This window comes from Papio anubis, chromosome 1 (assembly GCF_008728515.1).
Source record: "Papio anubis isolate 15944 chromosome 1, Panubis1.0, whole genome shotgun sequence".
Classification (NCBI taxonomy): domain Eukaryota; kingdom Metazoa; phylum Chordata; class Mammalia; order Primates; family Cercopithecidae; genus Papio; species Papio anubis.
Window position 1 is genome coordinate 19388745 of NC_044976.1, and position 26133 is coordinate 19414877.

The 26133-nt window shown below is 42.2% G+C and overlaps 2 protein-coding genes across 30 annotated transcripts in view; one reads left to right on the plus strand and one right to left on the minus strand.

Moving 5' to 3' along the window:
- EIF4G3 (eukaryotic translation initiation factor 4 gamma 3) overlaps positions 1 to 26133 on the minus strand; it is a 376290-nt gene that overhangs the window by 340336 nt on the left and 9821 nt on the right. The window lies entirely within an intron of this gene.
- Positions 5279 to 5555, plus strand: LOC108585455 (cytochrome c oxidase subunit 7C, mitochondrial-like). Its single transcript, XM_017957919.2, has one exon. It carries the CDS (start codon positions 5364 to 5366, stop codon positions 5553 to 5555), a length of 192 nt encoding a protein of 63 aa, XP_017813408.1. The 5' UTR covers positions 5279 to 5363.

A 26133-nucleotide genomic window follows, 5' to 3' on the forward strand; every position in this document is an offset into this window, starting at 1 on the left:
TAAATAAATAAACCTAGTAAACAAGGGAGAAAAAATAAACCTTACAAGTAATGAAAGAAATGCAAACTAAAATCGTCTATCATTTTCACCTAACAAACAAAAACTGAAAGACTGCAATATTTAATGCTGATAAAAAGAGCAGAACCTGAAAATATGTACATGTATTATGTATCAATAAAAACAATTTTAAAAATGTAACAGGCACTAGGGTACACTGCAGGTAAAGTGAAAATTCGTATCTGGTAATATAGATCAATTTTCCTAGTGTTCACACCTGTTGACTCAGTAATTTTTACTTTTACTAAGGAAGTATCTAAAATACTGAAAAGCATTATGCACAAAGATGGTTTCCAGCATTCCTTTTTTTCTTTTCTTTTTAAGAGAAGAGTCTCACTCTGTCACCCAAGCTGGAGTGTGCAATAGCACAATCATAACTCACTGCAGCCTCAAACTCCTGAGCTCAAGCAATCTTCCCAGCTCAACATCCCAAGTAGCCACGGCTACAGGCACACTCCATTAGGCCTCACTAATTTTTTTCTAATTTCATAGATACAAGGTCTTGCTATGTTGCCCAAGTTGGTCTTGAACTCCTAGGCCTAAAGCAATCTGCCTACCTTGGCCTCCCAAACTGGTTATTACAGGCATGAGCTACCCTGCCTGGTCTCAGCACTCCTTTCAATAGCAAACTGTTAACTTAAAAATCGAGTAAATGGTGCATGTCTGTAATCCCTGCAACTTGAGAGGCTGAGGTGGGAGGATAGTCAGGAGTTCAAAGTCAGCCTAGGAAACACAGCAAGATCCTCATGTCAAAAAAAGAAAAAAAAAAAACAAAAATCCAACAATAAGGAATGTGTTTTCAGTAAATTGTGGCACGGTCATGTATCTAATATTATAAAGCCATTAAAGATGCCTTCAAAATGTTTACTGAAATGTGACTATACTGGCCAGTTAAGGTGGCTCATGCCTGCAATCCCAGCGACTGGGTAAGCTGAGGCAGGAGGATAGCTTGAGCCCAGGAGCTGGAGGTTAGAGTGAGCTATGATCATGCCACTGTACTCCAGCCTAAGCGACAGAGACTCTACCTCTAGAAAAAAGAAAGAAACAAATGTTAATATATCAATATGTTAAAATAGGAAAAATAATACACAGTTACATTTACAGTATGATTTGCAGCTACGCAAATGTGTGTATACATATAAACACATATATGCCAACTCATGTGTACATAAATATGTACAAAAATATGTATAATATATAAACAAAAAATTCCTTCAACGAAATTTATCAAAATACATCAATGAGTTAGAGTTATGAGTAAACTTGTTCTTTTTTTTTCCTGTATTTTCCACAATGATTACATATGGCTTTCCTAGAGAACGGGGGTTTTTCTGTTTCTTAAGCAAAAAAGCCTTTTCTCTTCATCACACTGAAAGAGAAATGAATGAAGTACTGTGTTACTGCCTATCTAGATACACGGTATTTTACTGGTTGCTAAGCAGCAGATCCTGGTGTTTTTACATCATGCCTATCTCTAGTCACAGGCAGAAAGGACTGGAACTCAGGCACAAACTCACCCCATCCAAATGGCAGTGTATTTCCTCTTGGAGAGTGGCCCAAAGAGCACATACAGCAACTTTAATTCTCTACTCAAACCACTCCCCATCTCTCACCTTAACGTACCAAGCAGATTTTTTATATGGAACAGTAATCCTCACACGAGCTGCACGAAAGGGAAGACCTTTTTAATCCTCTACTATATGCCACCCACTCCATCCCTGAGAGATAATTTGCATTTAAGTACATTCACCCACCAAGCTAGAAATCACCATCATTCTGGACATGTATCTGTCATCAACTGACACAGACAGGTAAGCCTTGCTGCTTTCTGAAAATAGCCAATCCTGCTCAGTGAATGACAGCATCAGCTAAGATTTCTTCTACTGCAGAGAATGGGTGGGTCCCCCACTAATGCTGTAAATCCCAATACTCAGTGTCATTCCCTCCAAACAGCAGAATCTACAGTATGGAAATTCTTCCACAAGAAAAGCCCAATTCTTGTGGCCACAACCATTAAGAGAATCCCGAGTCAAGGCATTCTCCCCAAGCTTCTCTTCCTGCGTCTTCACAGGAACCACAGAAGCCAAGTCCTATACTATGCCCGCCCCTGCTGCTGCAGCAGCCATTTTTGGCTCAGCCCTGCTGCAGTCCCAGATGAAAGCCAGGACAGTAAGGACAAGATGGCAAAGGACTTTTAAAATGGAAACTCTTTAACAAAAATAACAATGAAGCAGGCATCATAAAAAATGTTGCAATAATATGCCATGTCATTTAAAATAAGGTTTAAAAAAAAAAAAAGATGCCTATACTTAAGCACTTTAAACCGTTTTTCATAGCATCATGAAAAATTTGAGGAAACCTAATTCATCACAATGTGAGATCGGCACTATACTGATTCTATGGTAAAACCAACATTAATCAGAATGGGGAACACAATGCTTAACGAGTTTAGCTTCTACTCAACTAATAGTTAACAATAACAACAAAAACTCCCTTATTTCTGTTGAAAATCTAAATGCATTTTAAATTCCTCTTCACTGTCTTAAAATAACGTAATTTAATCTTTGCTGAATGAGAGTTCACGGAGAGTCAAATTTTAACTTGTTTTCATTTTCCAAAATAGAAGTAGCTTTAATTTGCTAATTATAAAAATAACTGGCCGGGTGCGGTGGCTCAGACCTGTAATCCCAGCACTTTGGGAGGTCGAGGCGGGTGGATCACCTGAGGTCGGGAGTTCGAGATCAGCCTGGCTAATATGGTGAAATCCCATCTCTACTAAAAATACAAAATTAGCTGGGCATGGTGACACGCGCCTGTAATCCCAGATACTTGGGAGGCTGAGGTATGAGAATTGTTTGAACTCGGGAGGCGGAGGTTGCAGTGAGCCAGAATCATACCACTGCACTCCAGCCTGGGCAACACAGTGAGACTCCATCAATCAATCAATCAATCAATCAATAACATGGTTAAAAAAAATATTACTTATTGCAGAAAGAAATCAAATGACCTAATCTCACCACCAACCAGTAACCACATGAACACTGCTGTATAATCAAGCACCTTTTCCTAATGTATTTAAATAAAATTTGAATATACATGCTATTTTTAACTAACTTCCACAGAGAAAATGTGCACTTTTTTATATCAGTAAATGTTTCTGTAACATTTTTAATGGTTATATAGTATTTCAATGCCTATATAGCCTGTAATTTGCCCAACGTCATATTACTAGGCCTTTAGCATGTTTCAAAAGGTTTACTATCATGAAAGATGACATGAGATCAGGACTTTATTTGAATACCAACTTTCAAAGTATAATTCTATAAAAGCAAATTGTATTAAATAAAAAAAAAAGCAGGGCTAATTTCAAGGTAACCCTTGAATGTATGTTAAAAAAAATCTCTTAGAATACTAACAAAATATAATACAACAGTCCAGTTTCTGTTACATCACCTAGGGCCACAAGAAACAAACTCCTAGATCAAACTACATCACCCACTCCACTTGGAAAGAGATTCATCCTAGTCCCTATCTCACTCTAGATACTAGTTTAGTAAAACAGACTTAAATTCAAACAAAAGAAGACAGTAACTAAGCCTAGGGAAAAACTGAAACCAATTCCATGAGGTAAGACTGATCCAGGACTCTAATCAGACAATTATGAGGTCTAGCTTTAGATTGGAGAATGGAGGGATTAAAAGGCTCAAAAGAAGTTCTAAAGACTCCCAGATTTATAACTGACAGGGAACCAAGCACCTAAAAAAAGCAGACAAGCTCAGAAGTACACTATACATTCCATCACAGAAATTTCTTCGGGCCAGGCATGGTGGCTCAAGCCTATAATCCTAAGACTTTGGGAGGCCAAGGCAGGTGAATTGCTTGAACTTAGGAGTCTGAGAACAGCCTGAGCTACATGGTGAAATCCCATCTCTACAAAAAAATTCAAGAGTTAGCTGAGCATGGTGGCACATGCCTACAGTCCCAGCTACTCTGGAGGCTGAGGCAGAAGGATAGTTTGAGTCTGGAAAGTCGGTGCTGCAATGAGCCAAGATGATGCCACTGTACTCCGGCCTGGGCAACAGAGCGAGACCCTGTCTCTATAAAATAATAAAATAAAAGCAAATAAATTTTTTTTTAAATCTTTGGGTTCACAGATTTGAAAAGGCCATCTACCTTTGGTTACGTACTCCTTAGATGGAATCAAACGTGCTAACACTAAAAAAAAGCAACCAGAAAAATAAAATGCCCCCTACAGGGCCTTCAACATAAAACTTTTTTATAAAAGTAAAATCCATTTCCCTTCAACTCCCAGACTGTTTCCTAATGCAACTTCAATTACCTTTCCAGCCGTTACAAGTCACAGTAAGCTGGTATCTACTACCATGACCCAGAGAGCTTCCCAAAATACTCTCCTTATAAGATCATAGTGATATCAGCTATTAATAACATGATTTTATGCCATATAAAAAATATATCAACATTTGGAAAATTTACATAACTTAATGAACAATTACCTTCAAAATAACTGATGCATAATCCTATAATCTTCCAAATAACCAATGCATGATGTTACAAAATCATACATAGGTAAAAGATCCATTCAAGCCAAGCACGATGTACACACTCTGTCATCCTAGCAACTCAAGATGCCGAGGCAGAAGGATGGCTTGAGGCCAGGAGTTCGAGGCTGCAGGGAGCTATGACTGTACCTGTGAATAGCCACTGCACTCCAGCCTGGGAAACAAAGAAATATGCTGTCTCCAAAATAATTTTTAAATAATCACAAATTGATTCCTAAATGCTCCAAAGTTCCCTCCTTTCTCAAATCTATTTTCTAATTAGATTAGAAAATGTTGAGGGACAATGGTCACTCTTCATTTTTACTTCTTCCCACAGTCCTCCTGAAGTGTATAGCAGGCCCAGATGTGTGCTGCCCCTAGTAGCTTTCAGTCACTTTCAGAATGTGTTATTTTTGAAAGGCGGCTAAAAGATACCACATCTCAAAGACTCCTAGACAGACAAACATCTTCACTCATCTAGAAGATTCTAATGGCATTCTGAATAGCACTATCATTCTTTTAACTACCTACTATGACAGCTACCACAGTAACATTTCTTTTTAATAGCTGAGGCCATTTGAGAAGGAGGTGAGTTAAAGATTTCCATAATCCATTCTAACTCTCACATTCTAAGATTCTGGTTCTCGAGCACGGGGGAACAAGGTCGTGAAAACAAGGTCTTGATGAGGTGCCGCCATTTCATCCGTCCCCCGTCTCTGCGCTTTTCGCAGAGCTTCCAGCAGCGTTATGTTGGGCCACAGCACCCGGAGGTTCACAACCTCTGTGGTCCGTAGGAGCCACTATGAGGAGGGTCCTGGGAAGTATTTGCCATTTTCAGTGGAAAACAAGTGGGCGTTACTAGTTAAGATGTGCTTGTACTTTGGATCTGCATTTGCTGCACCCTTCTTTATAGTACGACACCAACTGCTTAAATCATAAGGATGTTTCAGCTCATCCATTTAACAGATATGAAGAGCATTTTAAGAGATACAGCCTCTGGAAATGGATCAAACTCTAACTCATGGCCTACTAGATATGTTTGTCAATAAACTTATGACATGAAATAAAAAAAAAAAAGAAGATTCTGGTTCTCTTTATTCTCAAGTCCCAGCATTCAGTAATGCTGGATACTATAGTTGTTTAGGGGCTAGAAGATGAGTCAGCAGGTGTAGCCATTTGTGAGAAGCAGCTTTTTTTTTTTTTTTTTTTTGAGACGGAGTCTTGCTCTTGTAATCCAGGCTGCAGTGCAATGAATGGCACAATTTCAGCTCAGGGCAACCTCCGCCTCCCAGGTTCAAGTGATTCTCCTGCCTCAGCCTCCTGAGTAGCTGGGATTACAGGCATGCACCACCACACCACACTAATTTTTCTATTTTTAGTAGAGACTGGATTTCACCATGTTGGCCAGGCTGGTCTCGAACTCCTGACTTCAGGTGATCCTCCCGCCTTGGCCTCCCAAAGTGTTGGGAGTATAGGCGTAAGCCACCGAGCCTGGCCAAGAAGCAGTTTCATTATACTTCAAACAACAGTGAAGCCAGCAAAAGACAGCTGCTGTGGTTTACATTGCTGAACACGCTGTTGGGTTTCACAGGCCAGTAAAAACTACCCATTGTCAGCAAGCCTCATTTTTCTTAGTTAAGGGTTAAGAAGCACCAGACTTAGCTAGTAGTTCCTAAAGTAGAATGAACAATCTCTTTTCTCAAAGCAGAATTAGTATAAGCGCTTATCCGCCAAAATCAGGGTTATTGGTTTAACGGAATTTGCTCATTTCTGAAAATGTCCTACTGGAAATAGGATAACTGAACATTAAAAAACCATTCTTGCCTAGGAATGTGCCTCCGGTTGCAATAAACAAACTCTCTACGTAAACCACTAATGTTATACATGCTCAGACACAGGAAAAACTGCTTTCAATAACAACAAAAAAAAGTAAGTCAAGGGCATTATTTTTTTTAATCACAAAATGCTATTAACTAAAGTACAGAGAAAGGAATAGAAAATATGCAGATACAATATCAATCACTAACCTTTTTTGTGAGAGCCAGAAAGGCAAAACAACCTGCAACATTCTATGAAATTATCTATTGTTTTGGTTTTGAATATTTTCAACTCAGTTTCACTTCTGAGTCAAAAGTAGTTCATCTTTAAGAATTCTGCCATAAGTAGCCTCCCCTCCAAAAATAATTTTCAAAGTTTTGGTTTCCAGTGAAGGACTAAACTGAAAAACACCTCCTAACTGCTTTCTAGTTTCATATCCAATGGTTCATCTGAGCATTACACCCTGAACACAAATAGATGTTCCTTTTTCATTCAAAGGCAGCCAATTTAACCTAACATTTCAAATTCTAGCTGAACTATTAATAAGGAGATGCAGATATATGCTATGTATCTATACGTCTATGTATCTCTCCATCTACGTATCTCTTTAGCACTATGATGAAAGATGTCCTACCTTTTGATGAGCAGGTACTTTCACTATTGTCTCATTATTTGAGTATTAAAACAATACGCCTCAATTTTACTCACTTATAAACAATCTACTACAAACCTGCTACTAACCACTCACTAACCATAAACAAAGGCTGAAACTGAAAACAGAAATATATTTTTTAAATATATAGGCCAGCGGGGCGCAGTCGCTCACGCCTGTAATCCCAGAACTTTGGGAGGCTGAGGCGGGCAGATTACTTGAGGTCAGGAGTTCGAGACCAGCCTGGCCAACACAGAGACACCCCATCTCTACTAAAAATACAAAACTTACCTAGGCTTGGTGGCAGATGCCTGTAATCCCAGCTACTCGGGAGGCTGAGACAGGAGAATCGCTTGAACCTGGGAGGCGGAGGCTGCAGTGACCCAAGATCACGCCACTGCACTCCAGCCTTGGCAACAGAGTGAAACTCCATCTCAAAAACTAAAATAAAATATGTAGGCCAGGCACAGTGGCACACACTTATAATCCTAACACTTTTGGAGGCCCTGGTGGGAGGATTACTTCAGCCCAAGAGTTTGAGAATAGCCTGGGCAACATAAGGGGACCCCCATCTCTGTCTCGCTCTGTCGCCCAGGCTGGAGTGCAGTGGCGCAATCTTGGCTCACTGCAACCTCCGCCTTCCGGGTTCACGCAATTTTTCTGTCACAGCCTCCCAAGTGGTTGGGACTACAGGTGCACACCACCATGACTGGCTAACTTTTTGTATTTTTAGTAGAGGTGAGGTTTCACCATATTGGTCAGGCTGGTCTTGAACGCCTGACCTCAGGTGATCCACCAGCCTTGGCCTCCCCAAGTGTTGGGATTACAGGCGTGAGCCACCCTGCCCAGCCAAAAAAAAAAAAAAAAAAATGAGCCAAGTGTGGTGGTACACATCTGTGGTCTCAGCTACTCAGGAGGCTTAGGTAACAAGATCTCTCAAGCCCAGGAGGTCAAGGCTGCAGTGAGCTATGACCACACCACTGCACCCTAGTTTAGACAATAGAGCAAGACCTCGTTTCCAAAAAATATATATATATATATATATGTATACATACATGTATATATTAAATGCAGACTGGAGAACAATCATGGGAATTTACCTAGATACAAGCTTTTTTATACCTATTTGAAAAACTGAAGGAAAAAAGGTAATCTGAAAAGTCATCCTTATGAAAAGTATATAAAATCTATTTAAAAGTCCTAAATAAAAAATTTAATTCACACATCAATCTTGGATTTGAATTACTCACTACAAACATATAACCCAACCCTCCCTCCTAACCAGTTTCCAGAAGGGTCCTTCTAAAACACAAATTGACCAGTCATTCCCTAGCCTACAGCTCTGACGGCTTCTCACTGTCAGCTTCTCAGTACAGCTGCTCACTGTCATCTGAGTGATCTTCAAGCTTTTTAGCATGGTTTATAAGGCCCTTCCTGTGGCCTCTGATTATCTGTCCACTACCCTTCAAATCCTTGCTCTACCAATAAGGGGTAAGTCATTTTTCACTGTCTTGAGTCTCTGCATGCACTGATTCCTGGCTGGAATTCTATTTATCCCACTGCTCTCCTTCGTATGGTTTGTTCATCCTTCCAGTTTCAGTTTAGAGGAGTACCCTTCTCCAAGAAGCCTTTGAATTCCCTCATTTCTCTCAATCTTTTCCCACTCACCCGCTAAGTGGTCCTCCTCAGAGCTCTCACAGGCCCTCTGCTTACTGATTTCTCTTTACCTTCTTACATATCTGTCTCCTGAATAAGGACTTTAAGTTTCTTCAATTTTTTTTTCTTTTTTAAGAGATAGGGTCTCACTCGGTCACCAAAGCTGGAGTACAGTGGCACAATCATAGCTCACAGCAGCCTCAAACTCCTGGCCTGAAGCCATCCTCCCATTTTAGCCTCTCGTAACTGTAACTACAGTGGCACAGGCGTTACTATGTCAGCCTAAATTTTTTTTTTTTTTTTTTTTTGAGACAGGGCCTGGCTATGTTGCCCAGGCTAGGACTGTAAGTTTCTTGAACGCAAAGGTTATGTCTTATTTCTAATTCCCCAGCGCTTAGCCCAGGACACACTTTCAGTGCTCTAACATCTACCAAACAAACATCTACCGAACGATCAAGTCAGAATACACAACGAGAACACAGGCTTCTCTTTAGAATCTAGGCAGAAAGTATCCCAACTCTGCTTTGTTCAACACTCCATACAAAACAGCTTGCCAAATCACCAGCTCCCAATGGTTCAAATACTGGGCTAACAAAGGAGTTCCCCAAATGTGGGCAAGATGCCTTAGCCCCACAAACACATCGTCCACAAGCTATTTTCACTATATCAAAAAGTCTAAGAAATTATACATCGGCCAGGCGCCAGTGGTTCACACCTATAATCCCAGCACTTTGGGAGGCCGAGGCGGGCGGATCATGAGGTCAAGAGATCGAGACCATCCTGGCCAACATTGTGAAACCCCGCCTCTACTAAAAACACAAAAATTAGCTGGCAGTGGCATGCGCCTATAGTCCCAGCTACTCAGGAGGCTGAGGCAGGAGAATCGCTGGAACCCAGGAGGCAGAGGTTGCAGTAAGCCGAGATTGCGCCACTGCACTCCAGCCTGGGCAACAGTGCGAGACTCTTTCACAAAAAAAAAAAAAAAAAGAAAAGAAAAGAAAATCCACAATAATGAGGCCAAGACAAGGTAACTCAAACAGTTCCTTTTCTTCTGCTTAAAATTTATCAACTAAGGATAGTAACGGAGTTTATCATGCTCTGCCTAATTCCTGATTAGCATATGAAAATCTTTCATTGAAAACTCCAGTTTCAAATTAATGATTTCACAATAACTACTGCCCAGAACCCCAACAGCAGCCTATTAGGGAGATAGCAAGTGGTTTCCATCTTTTTGATGTTTTAGCCAGGTGCGGTGCCTCACACCTCTAATCTCAGTCACTTGGAAGGCTAATGCTGAAGAATAGCTTGAGCCCAGGAGTTTGCAGTGAACTATGACAGTGCCACTTTCCACCCTGGGTGAAAGAATGAGACTCCATCTCAAAAAAATAAATAAATATTTTGAAATTTTTTTTATTTCTAAAATGTGATTATAGGAAATAAGCAAAAGTATAAACAAACGTAACTCTCCAAACCAAAGCCCTAAAGAACTAATTTTAGACTTGTAGGAGAAACACGCAAAAAGCCAGGTGCTCACGCCTGTAATCCCAGCACTTTGAGAGGCTGAGGCAGGCGGATCACTTGAGGTCAGGAATTCAAGACTAGCCTGGCCAACATGGTGAAACCCCATCTCTACTAAAAATACAAAAATCAGCTGGGCGTGGTGGCACATGCCTGTAGTCCCAGCTACTCAGGAGGCTGAGATGGGAGAATCGCTTGAACCCGGAGGGCAGAGGCTGCAGTGAGCTGAGATCGTGCCATTGCACTCCAGCCTGGGCAACAAGAGCGAAACTCTGTCTCCAAAAAAAAAAAGACCGGGCGCGGTGGCTCACGCCTCTAATCCCAGCACTTTGGGAGGCTGAGGCAGGCAGATTACAAGGTCAGGAGATCGAGACCATGATGGTTAACATGGTAAAACCCCATCTCTACTTAAAAAAAAAAAAAAAAAATGCACAGAATTGGCCGGGCATGGTGGCAGGTGCCTGCAGCTACTCGGGAGGCTGAGGCAGGAAAGCGGCGTGAGCCTGGGAGGCAGAGGTTGCAGTGAGCCGAGACTGCCACTGCACTCCATCCTGGGCGACAGAGCGAGACTCCGACTCAAAAAAAAAAAAAAAAAAAAAAAACTCAAGAGTCTTCAATCAAAAACTAGCTGTCAAGGATTAAATGTCACTTCCTCCAATTACATAAACAAAACTCAGTGGGAATCTATTCTGGATAGTTTAAAGGTTGTGCTGCCTTGATCCTCCTCTTTCCTCTCAGCAGTTTCTTCCTCTTTTCTGTAAGCTTCCTCATCCTCCTCAAGTAACCAGACACTGCATAGACTACTAATAATCTATGCTTTTCTCTTCCCTCTCTCTCCATTATGCTTATATTTTCACAGATTTGTTTTTCCAACTATTTCTGCTCATCTGACTTCCATCTCCCCATTTCCAAACATCTTCAGTTATCTCCATTTGTTTGTAAAATGAATTGGACATTTCATTCATTTCAAATCCAACACGTCCTAAACTGAATTTATCTGACCACTATCTCAAAACGATGTATACAATTAAATCCTACATCTTTCTTACTACATCATTGAACAGCATCATTTTCTAGTCTCAAAACCCTGGAGTCAATTTTAACTCTTCTTTCATCAAAGATATTCAAATCCCTATTTTTCTTCCTTTATGATAGCTTTCATGATACGATCACCCTTTCCTTTCCATTTCCCTCTAGACAGGATGTACCTCAGCAAAACCTTGGAAAACCTTGGTAAAATTAGGCTGGGCACAGGGGCTCACATCTGTAATCCCAGCACTTTGGGAGGCCGGAGCCAGAGGATCGCTTGAGCCCAGGAGTTCAAGACCAGGCTAGGCAACATAGTGAAACCTCGTCTCTACAAAATATCAACCTGGGACCACCTGTCGTCCCTACTATTTGGGAGGTTGAGGCAGAAGTATTGCATGAGTCTGGGAGGTTGAGGCTGCAGTGAGTCATGATCAAACCACTGCACTCCAGCCTAGGCAACAAAGCAAGACCCTGTCTCAAAAAAAATAAATAAACGATCAATTATACAGTTAGATATCCAAAGGGTCTCCAAAATTGTCAGATGCACATTCACTGCTTTCTATTTTAGCCCAGTGGGTCTTCAGACTACCCCAAATAACACCATACACCATTTCCTAACCACTGACAACTCTGCCCATACCATTTCCCTCAACTGTAGATGTCCTTCCCCTCAACTTCAAGTCAGCCCAAATACTACTTCCTATTCCTCTAGTCCTCACTGACTTTCTGATCTACCTCCATTTGAGAGTACTGTACATTCTTTTTTTCTTTTTTTAAAGAGAAGATCTTGCTCTCTTTCTTACCCAGGCTGGAGTGCAGTGGTATGATCACGACTCACTGCAGCTTCAACCTCCGGGGTTAGAGCAACCCTCCTGCTTTAGCCCTTCCCACACAGCTGGGACTCACCACTACATGTGGCTAATTTTTTTTTTTTTTTTTTTTTTTTTTTTTTTTTTTTTTTTTTTGGTGGAGACAGCATCTCCCTATGTTGCCCAGGTTGGTCTTCCTACTCCTAGGCTCAAGTGCTCCTTCTGTCTACCCTATCAAAGTGCTGGGATTACAAGTGTGAGCCATCACACCCAGCCTCAGGTTTCTTTTGTATATTCTTCAATAGACAGCACAGACATACAATGTTAGTTAATAAATATTTGCTCCATTAATTATTGATTAAATAAGTATTGTGCACCTGCTAAGAATCAGGTACTGTAGTTAGCTTAATCTGTAATATCAAAACAATAACATTTCTCTTCTCTTTTTTCTTATTCTTTCTCAAGATTCTACTAGTCTTTCCTTCAGTTTACCATTACCAGTTGTCCTTTTACACTCAGTTGAGCCCTCAGCTGAATAGCAGTTAAGCTACCTCATTAACATGATTCTGGAATAAAAGGGAATAATGACTTTTCTCTCAAAATATTCCAAGAAAATTAGAAAGAATAACAAGCAGTAAGTTTCCAAAGGCTATTTGACCAACTGGAGGTTTCTCACAATTGTCCTTATCGTCAACTAATTTCACACTGGTGCCCTTAAGAACTGACCAAAGCCTTCAATGTCACTGAAAGCACTGAAAGCATAAGAAAACTTCCTTTCTGTGCCTGGACTCTATTTGATAAATACATAGCTTTTTTTTTTTTTTTTTTTTTTTTTTGAGGCAAGGTCTCACTCTGTCACCCAGGCTGGAGTGCAGCAGTACGATCTCCACTCACTGCAGCCTCTCTACCTCTTGGACTCAAGTGATCCACCCACCTCAGCCTCCCAAGTGGCTGGGACGAGAGGCGCATACCACCACGCCCAGCTAACTTTTGTATTTTTGGTAGAGATGAGGTTTTGCCATGTTGCCCAGGCAGGTTTCAAACTCCTGAGCTCAAGCAATCAACCCACCTTGGCCTCCAAAAGTGTTAGAATTACAGGCATTAGCCACCACGCCAAGCCAATATATAGTTAATTGAAGAAAAGCGATTATTTTTAAAGTGCTTATGAACTGTAACTTATGATGACCAAATATTTATTTCAACTTAGCTCCTCCAACTAAAACAATCACACTGACCTGATACTCAAGATTTAACACCACTAAAACACAACATAAACCAGGCACAGTGGCACACTTGTAATCCCACCTACTCAAGAAGCTGAGGCAGTAGAATCATCTGAGTTTGAGTCCAATGGTTTGAGTATACACACGTACATACACACACACACACACACACACACACACTCTCTCTCTCTCTCTCTCTCTCTCTCTCGGTGTTCATCCATGGGTTCCACAAAGATAACTAGAGTACATTTGGGGCCTTTAATCCCATCTAAACAATTTGCTGTTAACAAAACTCAGAAACAGAAATACCTATATTTTCTCACTAAATCAAATTGTTACCTATGAGGAGTAAAGACATTGGATCTGCAGGTCCTAGTACAATCTATAGATAGAAGGCCTTTCAAATTTGAGGCGCAAAAAAAAAAAAAAAAAGAAAGAAAAAAAATCTTCTACACACTTCCTTCTTTTATCTGCAATATAAGAAGGAATCCTTTTTAACTCTAATAACGTATCAACATGAATTAAGAACACGATTGTTGGGAAACTCAGATGTTGGCAAAGCTTAAAAATAAAAAAACAAGGGCTGAGTACAGTGGCTCAGGCCTATAATCCCACCACTTTGGGAGGCCGAAGCAGGAGGATTGCTTAAGCCCAGGAGTTTCCGATCAGACTAGACAACAAAGTGAGACCTCTATCCCTATCTCTCTAAAAATTTTAAAAATTAGCTGGGCACAGTGGTGTGTGCCTGTAGTCCCAGATACTTAGGAGGCTAAAATGGGAGGATCCCTTGAGTCCAGGAGCTCGAGATTGCAGTGAGCTATGATCAAACCACTTCACTTCAGCCTGGGTGACAGAGCAAGGGTTTAAAAAAAAAAAAAAAAAAAAAGGCCAGCACAGTGGCTCACGCCTGCAATCCCAGCACTATGGGAGGCCGAGGAGGGCAGATCACCTGACGTCAGGAGTTCGAGACAAGACTGGCCAACACGGCAAAACCCTGTCTCTACTAAAAACACAAAAAAACCCAGCCAGGCGTGGTGGTACACACTTGTAATCCCAGCTGCTTGGGAGGCTGAGGCAGAAGAATCACTTGAACCCGGGAGGTGGAGGCTGCAGTGAGCCAAGATCGTGCCACTGCACTCCAGTCTGACACAGAGTGAGATTCCGTCTCAAAAAAAAAAAAATAGCATGCAAGAAAAAGCTTAATTTTCTGATCACACTTTGGTACTATGGCTCCAATGGCAGCTGATACATTAAAAATAGATTATTTAAAAGAAAAAAAAAAAAGCCAGGTATGGTGGCTCATGCCTGTAATCCTAGCACTTTGGGAGGCCAAGGCCGGAAGATCAACTGAGGTTGGGAGTTTGAGACCAGCCTGGGCAACACAGTAAGACCATCTCTACAAAAAATTGAAAAATTATCCACGTGCCAGGCACGGTGGCTCACATCTTGAACTCCTGAGGTCAGGAGTTCAAGATCAGCCTGAGCAACATGGTGAAACCCCAACTCTACAAAAATACAAAAAGTTAGCCAGGCATGATGGCAGGTGCCTGTAATCCTAGGTACTCTGGAAGCTGAGGCAGGAGAATTGCTTGAACCCGCGAGGTGGAGGTTGCAGTGAGCCAAGATCATGCCATTGCACTCCAGCCTGGGCGACAGAACAAGACTCCTCTAAAAAAAAAAATTTAGCCACGTATGGTGGTGCACGCCCATCATGCCTATAGTCCCAGGTACTCAGGAGGCTGAGGTGGGAGATCTCTTGGGCCAGGGAGGTTGAGGTCACAGCGAGCCGTGATCAAGCCACTTCACTCCAGCCTGGGGAACACAGCAACACCCTGTCTCATTTAAAAAAAAGAAAAAGAAAAAAAAAAAGGCCAGGCGAATTGGCTCAACGCCTGTAATTCCAGCACTTTGGGAGGCTGAGGTGGGCAGGTCACCTGAGGTCAGGAGTTCGAGACCAGCCTGGCCAACATGGAGAAACCTCGTCTCTACTAAAAATAAAAATTAAAAAAAAAAAAAAATCAGCCGGGAGTACTGACGCACACCTGTAATCCCAGCTACTCAGGAGGCTGAGGCAGGAGAATCGCTTGAACCTGGGAGGCAGAGGTTGCAGTGAGCCGAGATTGCGCTATTGCACTCCAGCTTGGGCAACAAGAGCAAAACTCCAACTCAAACAAAAAAAAGATGATGGCTTCTTGAAAGAACACAGAAATCAACCTAAAGGAATTCCTGATGGCCAAAGCTAGAACAATCTGAGTAACAAAACAATGACAGTTAATAGATTTTAACCCATAAAATAAAATACATACCCACAAGTCCATAGTGATATGAATAATAAATAAACAAATGGAGGAAAGAAAGCTCTTCCTCATAGAATTACAATCAATAAATGTAGAAGGAGAGAGTGAAATAGAAAGTCACAGTTAGGCAACCACAAAAGCAATAAATTTTGCAGACAAGCTAAAACTGAGAACCAAAGTTTGAGAAGACTCTAACATTGTTTGCAAACTCATCAAGTATCTCCCACAAGATACTTATGAACTACAAAAGGAAAGAAAATAACTCCACAATAGAAAGACTCTCAAGACGCTAACTTAACCAAGTAGTCAAGGTAAGCATCATCGTACTGACATCACGAATCTCCTGATATGGGACAATGAGAAGGAAGGCATAACCTCACCCCATTCATGAGAAAACATCAAACAAATCCAAACTGAGGCATACCCTATAAACAATGGATCAGTAATCTTCAAAAGTGTCAAAGTCACAAAACATAAGGAAAGTCACAGAAATAGTTACAAACCATAAGAGAATAAAGAGAAATAACAAAATGCAATTAGAATCCTGAAACAGAAAAAGGACATCGGGGTCTCTCCTTCCAGCACAGTATGAGAGCAGAGCAGGACCTGTAGTGCTGGGAGTCATGGCAGGAAAAGCATTTAGAAAGTTTCTTAGGTCTGTAATCCCAACACTTTGGGAGGCAGAGGTGGGCGGATCACTTAAGGTCGGGAGTTCGTGACCAGCCTGACCAACATGGTGAAACCCCAACTCCACTGAAAATACAAAAATTAGCCGGAAGCAATAGTACACGCCTGTAATCTCAGCTACTTAGGAGGCTGAGGCAGCAGAATCACTTGAACCCGGGAGGCAGAGGCTGCAGTGAGCACAGATTGCGCCACTGCACTCCAGCTTGGACAAGAGAGAGAGACTCTGTCTCAAAAAATAAGTTTCTTCCTCTTTGAGCATTGGTTGAAAAACAAGTGCTGGCCAGGCCTGGTGGCTCATGCCTATAATCCCAGCACTTTGGGAGGCTGAGGCGGGTGCATCACCTGAGGTCAGGAGTTTAAGACCAGCCTGGCCAACATGACAAAACTCCACCTCTACTAAAAATACAAAATTAGCAGGGCATAGTGGCGCATGCCTGAAATCGCAGCTACTTAGGAGGCTGAGGCTTGAGAATCGCTTGAACCCGGGAGGCGGAAGTTGCAGTGAGCCAAGATCGCACCATTGCACTCCAGCGTGGGCAACAAGAGCAGAATTTCATCTCAAAAAAAAGAAAAACAAGTGCCACTGAAATCGTAACCAAAGGAAGCATAATTCTTTCAGAAAAATCTCAAAGAAAAGTATGGCAAGCAACAGCAGTAGCTGCTGGATCAGGCTCTGAACGAAAGGATAGAGAGAGATTCAACCAGTCAATGTAAAAGTTGGAGATAGGCCGGGCATGGTGGCTCATGTGCCAGTGTAATCCCAGCATTTTGGGAGGCCAAGGTAGGTGGATCACCTGAGGTCAGGAGTTCAAGACTTGCCTAATCAACATGGTGAAACCCCGACTCTACTAAAAATACAAAAATTAGCCATGGTGGCGAGTGCCTGTAATCCCAGCTACTCAGGAGGCTGAGGCAGGAGAATTGCTTGAACCCGAGAGGCAGAGGTTGCGGTGAGCCGAGATCACGCCACTGTACTCCAGCCTGGGCAGCAAGAGCAAACTCCGTCTCAAAAAAAAAAAAAAAAAAAAAAAAAGTTGGAGATAAAGTTCTTCCAGAATTTAGAGGTGCCAAAGCAGCTCTAGGTGACAAGGATTATTCATTTAGAGATGGTGATACTCTTGGAAAGTATGTAAACTGAAATAAATCACTACTGAAATGGCATCAATGTGAAGCTGCCCATTCCACTAAAGTTCTAAAATCATTCATCATGTAAAATAATTTTTCTTTTTTTTTTGAGCAGTCTGGCTCTGTTGCCCAGGCTGGAATGCAGTATGTGAATCAGCTCGCTGCAAGCCCGCCTCCGGGTTCCATATCTCCTCTCAGCTCAGCCTGGGGAGTGCAGGCGCCCGCTCCCTGCATGGCTTTAATTTTTTGTAGTAGGGGCGGGGTTCGTGATGCTCCAGGATGGTCACCGATCTCCTGAACTCATGATTACCGATCTCGGCCTCCCAAGAGTGCTGGGATTACAGGCGAGCCACTGGCCCGACGTGAAATGATTTTCAAGTCTGTCTTTTTATAATGAGTGTGATATCTAAACTAATCCAAAGCAGGCGGATCACCAGAGGTCAGGAGTTCGAGATCAGCCTGGCCAACATGGAGAAACCCTGTCTCTACTAAAAATACAAATTAGCCGGGTGTGGTGGCAGGTACCTATAATCCCAGTTACTCTGGAGGCTGAGGCAGGGGAAACGTTTGAACCCAGGAGGAGGAGGTCGCAGTGAGCTGAGATCACACCATGGCACTCCAGCCTGGGCTACTCAGCAAGTCACCAAGGAAACAAAAAAAAGAGGCGGGACACAGTAGCTTACGCCTGTAATCCCAGCACTTTGGGAGGCCGAGGCAGGTTCACTTGAGGAGTTCGAGACCAGCCTAGCCAAGATGGAGAAACCTTGTCTTTACTGAAAATACAAAACTTAGCTGGGTGTAGTGGCACACACCTATAATGCCAGCTACTCTGTAGGCTGAGGCAGGAGAATCGCTTGAACCTGGGGGCTCAGATAAAATCATCCGTCATTATCCCTCAAAGGATCGAAAACAGATAAAAAAAAGGAAAAACTGCGCTTGCAGCAGCACGCATCCGGTCATCATCCATCGTTAAATCAAATCGCCGTCTCAAACGAAACAGGATCTATTAGTAAGTCACTGGTCAGTGTTGTTAAAGACCTCAAATAACCTTGCGATGGCATGAACTTTATGGTTAGGCAAGTTTCCCTCACCTCCCCTCAGCCTCTGGAACAAAGGCAGGAGAGGGGGCAGAAAGTTGAACCAGAAAAATCCCCAAACTCCTTTCCAGCTTAGAAAAATCATTGGTTTTTGGTAGCACCCTTCAAAGACATTTCTTTTTAAATTTACTAAGTGTCTATTATGTGTAAAGGAAAAATAAGCTAATGCATACTTATATTTGGATCCTTTAACTATGATTTTTCTAATGAAGATCAAGAATGAAATCAGTGACATTCTGGAACCGCATTCAGCTTTCATTGCCTTACCTAAAATGTACCACATTTAAATACACTCACTCAGTCACACAATATAAAAGGTAAAAAGCTAAGGTCAAGTGCTCTGTAGTCTGCTTTTGAAACAGCATTTATTCCAGGAAGTTGGACCACTTCCAAATTCTAATATTTCTGAAAAAGATCAACAATGTAATACTGGGAGTATCAGCTGACTACATTAGCCTCAAAGATTCAACAATATTAATTAGGTACTTGATGCCATTAAAATATACATGGACTAATTAAGACCTACTTCCTTTGAATACTGAGTAAGAGCTAAGCTAGAGACATGCATAATAATTTAAAACCTAAAGCAGATATAATCTTACAAAATCAGCAACTCCACTCATTCCCACTTCCCAATTTCAAGTAATTGAAGAGTTTTTTTGTGGAAAGTCTTTATCCAAAACAAACTTTTTATTACACCTAAAGGTAACAAAATAACCTCTTCTTTAATGTGGTCTTTTCCTAAATAGCAAAAAGAACCCCACTAGACAAGAGATTAAGCAGTATTTCCCAATTTTGTTTTTTGTTTGTTTGGTTTTTTTTGAGACAGGGTCTGGCTCTGTAGCCCAGGCTGGAGAACAGTGACATGATCTCAGCTCACCGTAGCCTACCTCTGCCTCCCGGGCTCAAGAGATTCTCCTGCCTCAGCCTCCCAAGTAGCTGGGATTACAGGCATGTGCCACCACAACCGGCTAATTTTTGTATTTTTTTAGTAGAGTCAGGGTTTCTCCATATTGGCCACGCTGGTCTTGAAATCCTGACCTCAGGTAATCCGCCCACCTCAGCCTCCCAAAGTGCTGGGATTACAGGTGTGAGCCACCGTGCCCCGCCCCAATTTTGTTTCTTTATAATAACATATACATTAGAATAGCCTGAGAGTATAACCTCATATCAATCAACAACCAATTTTAACCTGACAGAACTAACCCTACGCAAAATCCAAAAACCTAAGAATTTGTAACGCACAATTTCAATTATTCACAGGACAGCAAAATAGTCAAATGCTTATACTTTGTTTTACAAAACTATTGCTGCTTAATAGTAATTTATCTTAATGACAAAAGCAGGCAACACTTGTTTTCTGGGCATAAAAAAGGACAGAAATGGTCAAAGTTCATTTATCCAATAGGCCTTATTTTATAAATAGCACACCTCACTAAATTTCAAGCACTTAATGGATTATATAACCTTAACATGCAAGGCTAGGTGGGGTGGCTCATGCCTGTAATTCCAACACTTTGGGAAGCCAAGGCAGGAGAATCACTTGAGCTCAGGAGTTTGAGACACGACTGGGCAACACAGTGAGACTCTGTCTCTACCGAAAATAAAAAACTAGCCAGGAGTGGTGGCTTGCACCTATAATTCCAGCATTTTGGAAGGCCAAGGTGGGCAGATCACTAGAGACCAGGAGTTGGAGACCAGCCTGGGCAACATGGTGAAATCCCATCTCTACAAAAAATACAAAAAGTAGCTGGTGGTAGTGGCGCACACACTCAGTTAGTCCCAGCTACTTGGTAAGCTTAGGTGGAAGGGCTCCTTGAGCTCAGGAGTTCAAGGCTGCAGTGAGATCTGATTGTGCCATTACACTCCAGCCTGGGTGACAGAGAGAGACCTCAAGAAAATGAAAAGATAATCCACTAAATGAGAGAAAATACTTGCAAATCCTATATCTGTTAAACAACTTATATTCAGAATATATAAAGAACTCTTTACAACTCAACAATAAAAAGACATATGACCCAATTAACAACTGGGCAAAGGAGCTGTATAGATAATTCTCCGTAACTGACAAATGGCCAAATGCACACAAAAACATGCTCAACTCTATCAGCCATCAGGGAAATGCAGATCAAAACCACAATGAGATACCACTTTACACCCAATAGGATGGCCTATAATCAAAAAGACAGATAATGACAGGTGTTGGCAAGGATACAGAAAAACTGAAATCCTCATACACTGTTGACAGGAACATAAAATGGTGCAACCACTTTGGAAAACATTTTGGCAGTTCCTCCAGATGTTAAACATGGAGTTACCTCATATAACCCAGCAACTATACCCCAACGTATATACTCAACAGAAATTGCAACATAACATCTACATAAAAACGTCCATGAATGTTCACAGCAACATCATTCAGAGCCAGAAATTTTATCCAACTTTTTGGCTATTAATTACCCAAAGGCCAAGAAGTTGAAAAAACCCAAATGTCCATGGTACATGGAATATTATTCAACAATTTTAAAAATGAAGTACTAATACATGGTTACAACACAGATGAACCCTGAAAACATTATGCTGAGAGAAACAAATCACAAAAAAAAAAAAAAAATTCGTCCACTTACGTAAAAAGTTCAAAATAGGCAGATATATAGAAGTAAAAAATAGACTTGGACTTGCCCAGGGCAGGGAGAATTGGGGGAAAACGGGGAGTCAAACAGATTCCTCTGGGGAGTGACAAAAATATCCTAAAATTGTGATGGTAGTTGTACAATTCTCAACTAGTTTTGAATATACTCAAAACCACTGAATTATACAATCTAAATGGGTGACTCGTATGACATGTAGACTACATCTCAATAAAGCTGTTTTTACAGAAAGTAATGGTTTCACACAGCTCAAGTCTAACTTCCTCTTATTCAAAATGCTCTAGAATCTGAATCCATTATCTTGAATATTCTACCATGAGAATCCTCCATTCCAAGCACACAGATCCAAATCCTCAGAAGACAGCATACATTACACTTGCTTCAAGCCCAAATCTTTTGTTCATATTGATCACCCACTCATCATAATCCACCCTCCCCTGCCTATCCAAACCCCGACTATAGTCTTAACCTCTTTTTTTTCCTTTTAAAAATTCGTATTTCCATGCCAGGCTCAATTGCTCATACCTGTAATCCCGGCACTTTGGTAGACCAAAGCGAGAGGATCCCTTGAGCCCAGGAGTTTGAGATCAGCCTGGGGAACAAACTGAGATCTCTAAAAAAAAAAATTCAAAAATTAGCCAGACATAACGGAGTGTGTCTGTGGTCCCAGGTACACAAGAGGCTGAGGCAGGAGGACTGCTTGAGCCCAGCAGGTCAAAGCTACAGTGAGCCATAATTGTGCCACTGCACTCCAGTCTGAGAGACACAGCCAGACCCCATCCAAAAAAATGAATAAGCTGGGCACAGTGGCTCATGCCTGTAATCCCAGCACTTTGGGAAGCTGAGACAGGCAGGTCACTTAAGGTAAGGAGTCTGAAGCCAGCCTGGCCAATTATGGTGAAACCCCATCTCTACTAAAAATACAAAAATTGGCCCAATGTGGTGGCATGCACCTGTAATCCCAGCTACTCGGGAGGCTGAAGCATGAGAATCGCTTGAACCTGGGATGCAAAAGTTGCAGTGAGCTGAGATGGAGATCGCACCACTGTACTCCAGCTTGGGCGACAGAGCGAGATTGTCTCAAAAATAATAAATAAACAAATAAATAAATAAATAAATGAATTAAAGGGTTTTTTTTTGTTTTGGGGGGGTTTTGGAGACAGGGTCTCACTCTGTCACCCAGGCTGGAGGGCAGCAGTGCAATCATGGCTCACTGCAGCCTCAACCTCCTAGGCTCAAGCAATCCTCCCACCTTAGCCTCCCAAGTAGCTGGGACTACAGGCACCTGCAACTCCACCTGGCTAATTTTTGTATTTTTTTAAAGACAGGGTTTTGTCATGTCATCCAGGATGGTCTCAAACTCCTGAACTCAAGCAATCCACCCACCTTGGGCTCCTGAAGTGCTGGGATTACAGGCCATGAGCCACCGCACCTGGCGAAGTTCTCCGACCAAGTTCTACTTCTTATATAGTAATTACTAGGACCCAGAAAAAAGGCCAGGAATCATCTCATTTACCCTTTCTTATGTCCCTTCAAGGTTCAGTCCTTTCCATTCTCAATGTAAAAATAGTATTCTGGTTTAAAACTGGCTGTATTCATTTTCTATTTCCACTTAATTCGCTCTCCTTATTCCAAAATTCTGTTTGTTCCCACACTTCAATCCTCTTTCCCTTATCCCACATGAATCCCTGTGGTCTTTTCCTCCTTCCTTCAATCACTCCTTATGATACTAACACTTCCTGAAAACCAACTAAAGGCTGGACACGATGGCTCACGCCTGTAATCCCAGCACTTTGGGAAGCTGAGGCGGGTGGATCACCTGAGGTCAGGAGTTCGAGACCAGCCTGGTCAATACATAAACAGGCTAGGTACGGTGGCTCATGCCTATAATCCCAGTACTTTGGAAGGCCAAGGTCAGGAGTTCAAGACCAGCCAGGCCAATATGGCGAAACCCTGCCACTACTAAAAATACAAAAATTAACCAGGGGTGGTGCCAGGTGCCTATAATCCCAGCTACTGAGGAACCTGAGGCAGGGGAATTGCTTGAACCCAGGAGGTGGAGGATGCAATGAGCCGAGACAGCAACACTGCAATCCAGCCTGGGCAACAGAGTGAGACTCCATCACAAAAAAAAAAAAAATTAGGAATGTGGCTCCCAGCCTTTTTTAAAAACTTAGAATACTTGAACATATAAAGATGAACGTAAAGGGATAATAAAGAAATGTAAATAATTGTATGGGAAAAAACTTGTGATGTTACACAGAGTTTTACTCTTGTAAATAACGCAAAACATTACAGGAACAACAACTCAAAAGATGTTTGACTTATTGATAAAGGTTTGAACACTCCCCTTTGTAATGTGCAGTCATAACTTCTAAGCTAAAAGCCAAAGGTGAAAAAATATTCCCAAGAAAAACATTCCAAAGAAACAAAAAGTTAACTTACATTCCAAGTAGATATAGAATAAAACTATTCAAGAAGTATCTCTTGGCTGGACGCGGTGGCTCACACCTGTAATCCCAACACTTTGGGAGGCCGAGGTGGGCAGATCACTTGAGGTCAGGAGTTTGAGACCAGCCTGGCCAACACGGTGAAACCCCGTCTCTACTAAAAATACAAAAAATTAGCCAGCTACTCAGGAGGCTGAGGCAGAACTGCTTGACCCGGGAGACAGAGTTTGCAGTGAGCTGAGATTGTGCCACTGCACTTCAGCCTGGGTGACAGAGTGAGACTCTGTCTCAATCTAAAAAAAAAAAAAAAAAGTACCTCTTTTTATTTTTTTTGGAGTCTTGCCCTTTCACCCAGGCTCGTGTGCAATGGCACAAAATCAGGTCTCACTACAGCCTTGACCTCCCGGGCTCAAGCAATCCTCCAGCCTCAGCCTCCTGAGTAGTGGGGACTACAGGCATGCCACTCCTGGCAAACTATTTTTTAATTTTTAGTAGAGATGGGGTCTCACTGTGTTGCCCAGGCTGGTCTCAAACTCCTAAACTCAAGTGATCATCCTGCTCCAGCCTCCCAAAGTACTGGGATTACAAGCATGAGCCACCATACCTGGCCAAAAAAAGTACTTTTCATGGCAGACACTTAGGTAGCAAATTAAGCAAGATACAAAACTATGTACAAGGCCGGGCGCGGTGGCTCAAGCCTGTAATCCCAGCACTTTGGGAGGCCGAGACGGGCGGATCACAAGGTCAGGAGATCGAGACCATCCTGGCTAACACGGCGAAACCCCGTCTCTACTAAAAACGCAAAAAATTAGCCGGGCGAGGTGGCGGCGCCTGTGGTCCCAGCTACTCGGGAGGCTGAGGCAGGAGAATAGCGGGAACCCGGGAGGCGGAGCTTGCAGTGAGCTGAGATCTGGCCACTGCACTCCAGCCTGGGCGACAGAGCGAGACTCCGTCTCAAAAAAAAAAAAAAAAAAAAACTATGTACATAATCTGACTTTATGTTACAAAAATGTTATGTCCACGAATATCAAAATCCACAGAAAAAAAAAAAATCAGGAAAGAAATACACCAAAATGTTAAAAGTGGTACACATGCCTATAATCCCAGCACTTTGGGAGGCCAAGGTGAGCAAGTGGCTTGAGCCCAGGAGTTTGAGACCAGCCTGGGTAACATGGCAAAACCCCATCTCTACAAAAAAAATTAGCTGGGCGTGGTGGCACACACCTGTGGTCCCCACTCCTTGGGAGGCTGAGGTGGGAGGATTGCTTGAGCCCAGGAGGTCAAGGCTGTAGTGAGACATGACCACCCTGTCTCTTAAAAAAAGTGGCAAGGCACGGTGGCTCACACCTGTAATCCCAGCACCTTGGAAGGCCAAGGTGGGCAGATCACCTGAAGTCAGGAGTTCGAGACCGGCCTGGCCAACATGGTGAAACCCCACCTCTACCCAAAATACAAAAATTAGCCGCATATAATGGCACGCACCTGTAATCCCAGCTACTCTGGAGGCTGAGGCAGAACTACTTGAAGCTGGGAGGCAGAGGTTGCAGTGACCCAAGATTGTGCCACTGCACTTCAGTCTGGGCAACAGGGCAAGACTCTGTCCCCCCACAAAAAAAAAAAAAAAAAAAAAAAAGGCCGGGCATGGTGGCTCACACCTGTAATCCCAGCACTTTGGGAGGCTGAGGCAGGCGGATCACGAGGTCAGGAGATCGAGACCATCCTGGCTGATACAGTGAAACCCCGTCTCTACTAAAAATACAAAACAAAATTAGCCGGGCGTGGTGGTGGGCGCCTGTAGTCCCAGCTACTCAGGAGGCTGAGGCAGGAGAATGGCGTGAACCCGGGAGGCGGAGCTTGCAGTGAGCCGAGATTGCGCCACTGCACTCCAGCCTGGGTAACAAGAGTGAGACTCATCTCAAAAAAAAAAAAAAGTGGTTTTCTCTACTAATAAGATTATGAGTGATTTTTTACTATTTTTTACTTCTCTTTTCTATATTTTTCCAAAATTCTCATTATATGTTGTTCTTATAATCATAACTTTTTAACAATAATATTTAACTACAGATGTTGTTCCTCTTTGGCCTTCATACCAACCCTAATCCTCAGTATCTATATGTACTTCAAATACAACTCAGACACTTCAGATGGCTTTGTAAACTGGGTCAATGCTATTCCATCTGAAAGAAAATTATAGAATTATTTTCAATTCAATTATACATCAGTGCAAAATAATTTGAGGGCAGCTCTGAATGCTATAAGTGAGTTGTGATGCCATCTATATTAATCCTAAAACTAATCTTCAAATTGATTCCCAAAGTCCAACGCACTTAACATTTCACTTAATAAATATTTACAGGCCAGGCGCTGTGGCTCACACCTGTAATCCCAGCACTTTGGGAGGCCAAGGCAAGCGGATCACAAGATGAGGAGATTGAGAACATCTTGACCAACAGGGTGAAACCTCATCTCTACTAAAAATACAAAAATCAGCCAGAGGTGGTGTGT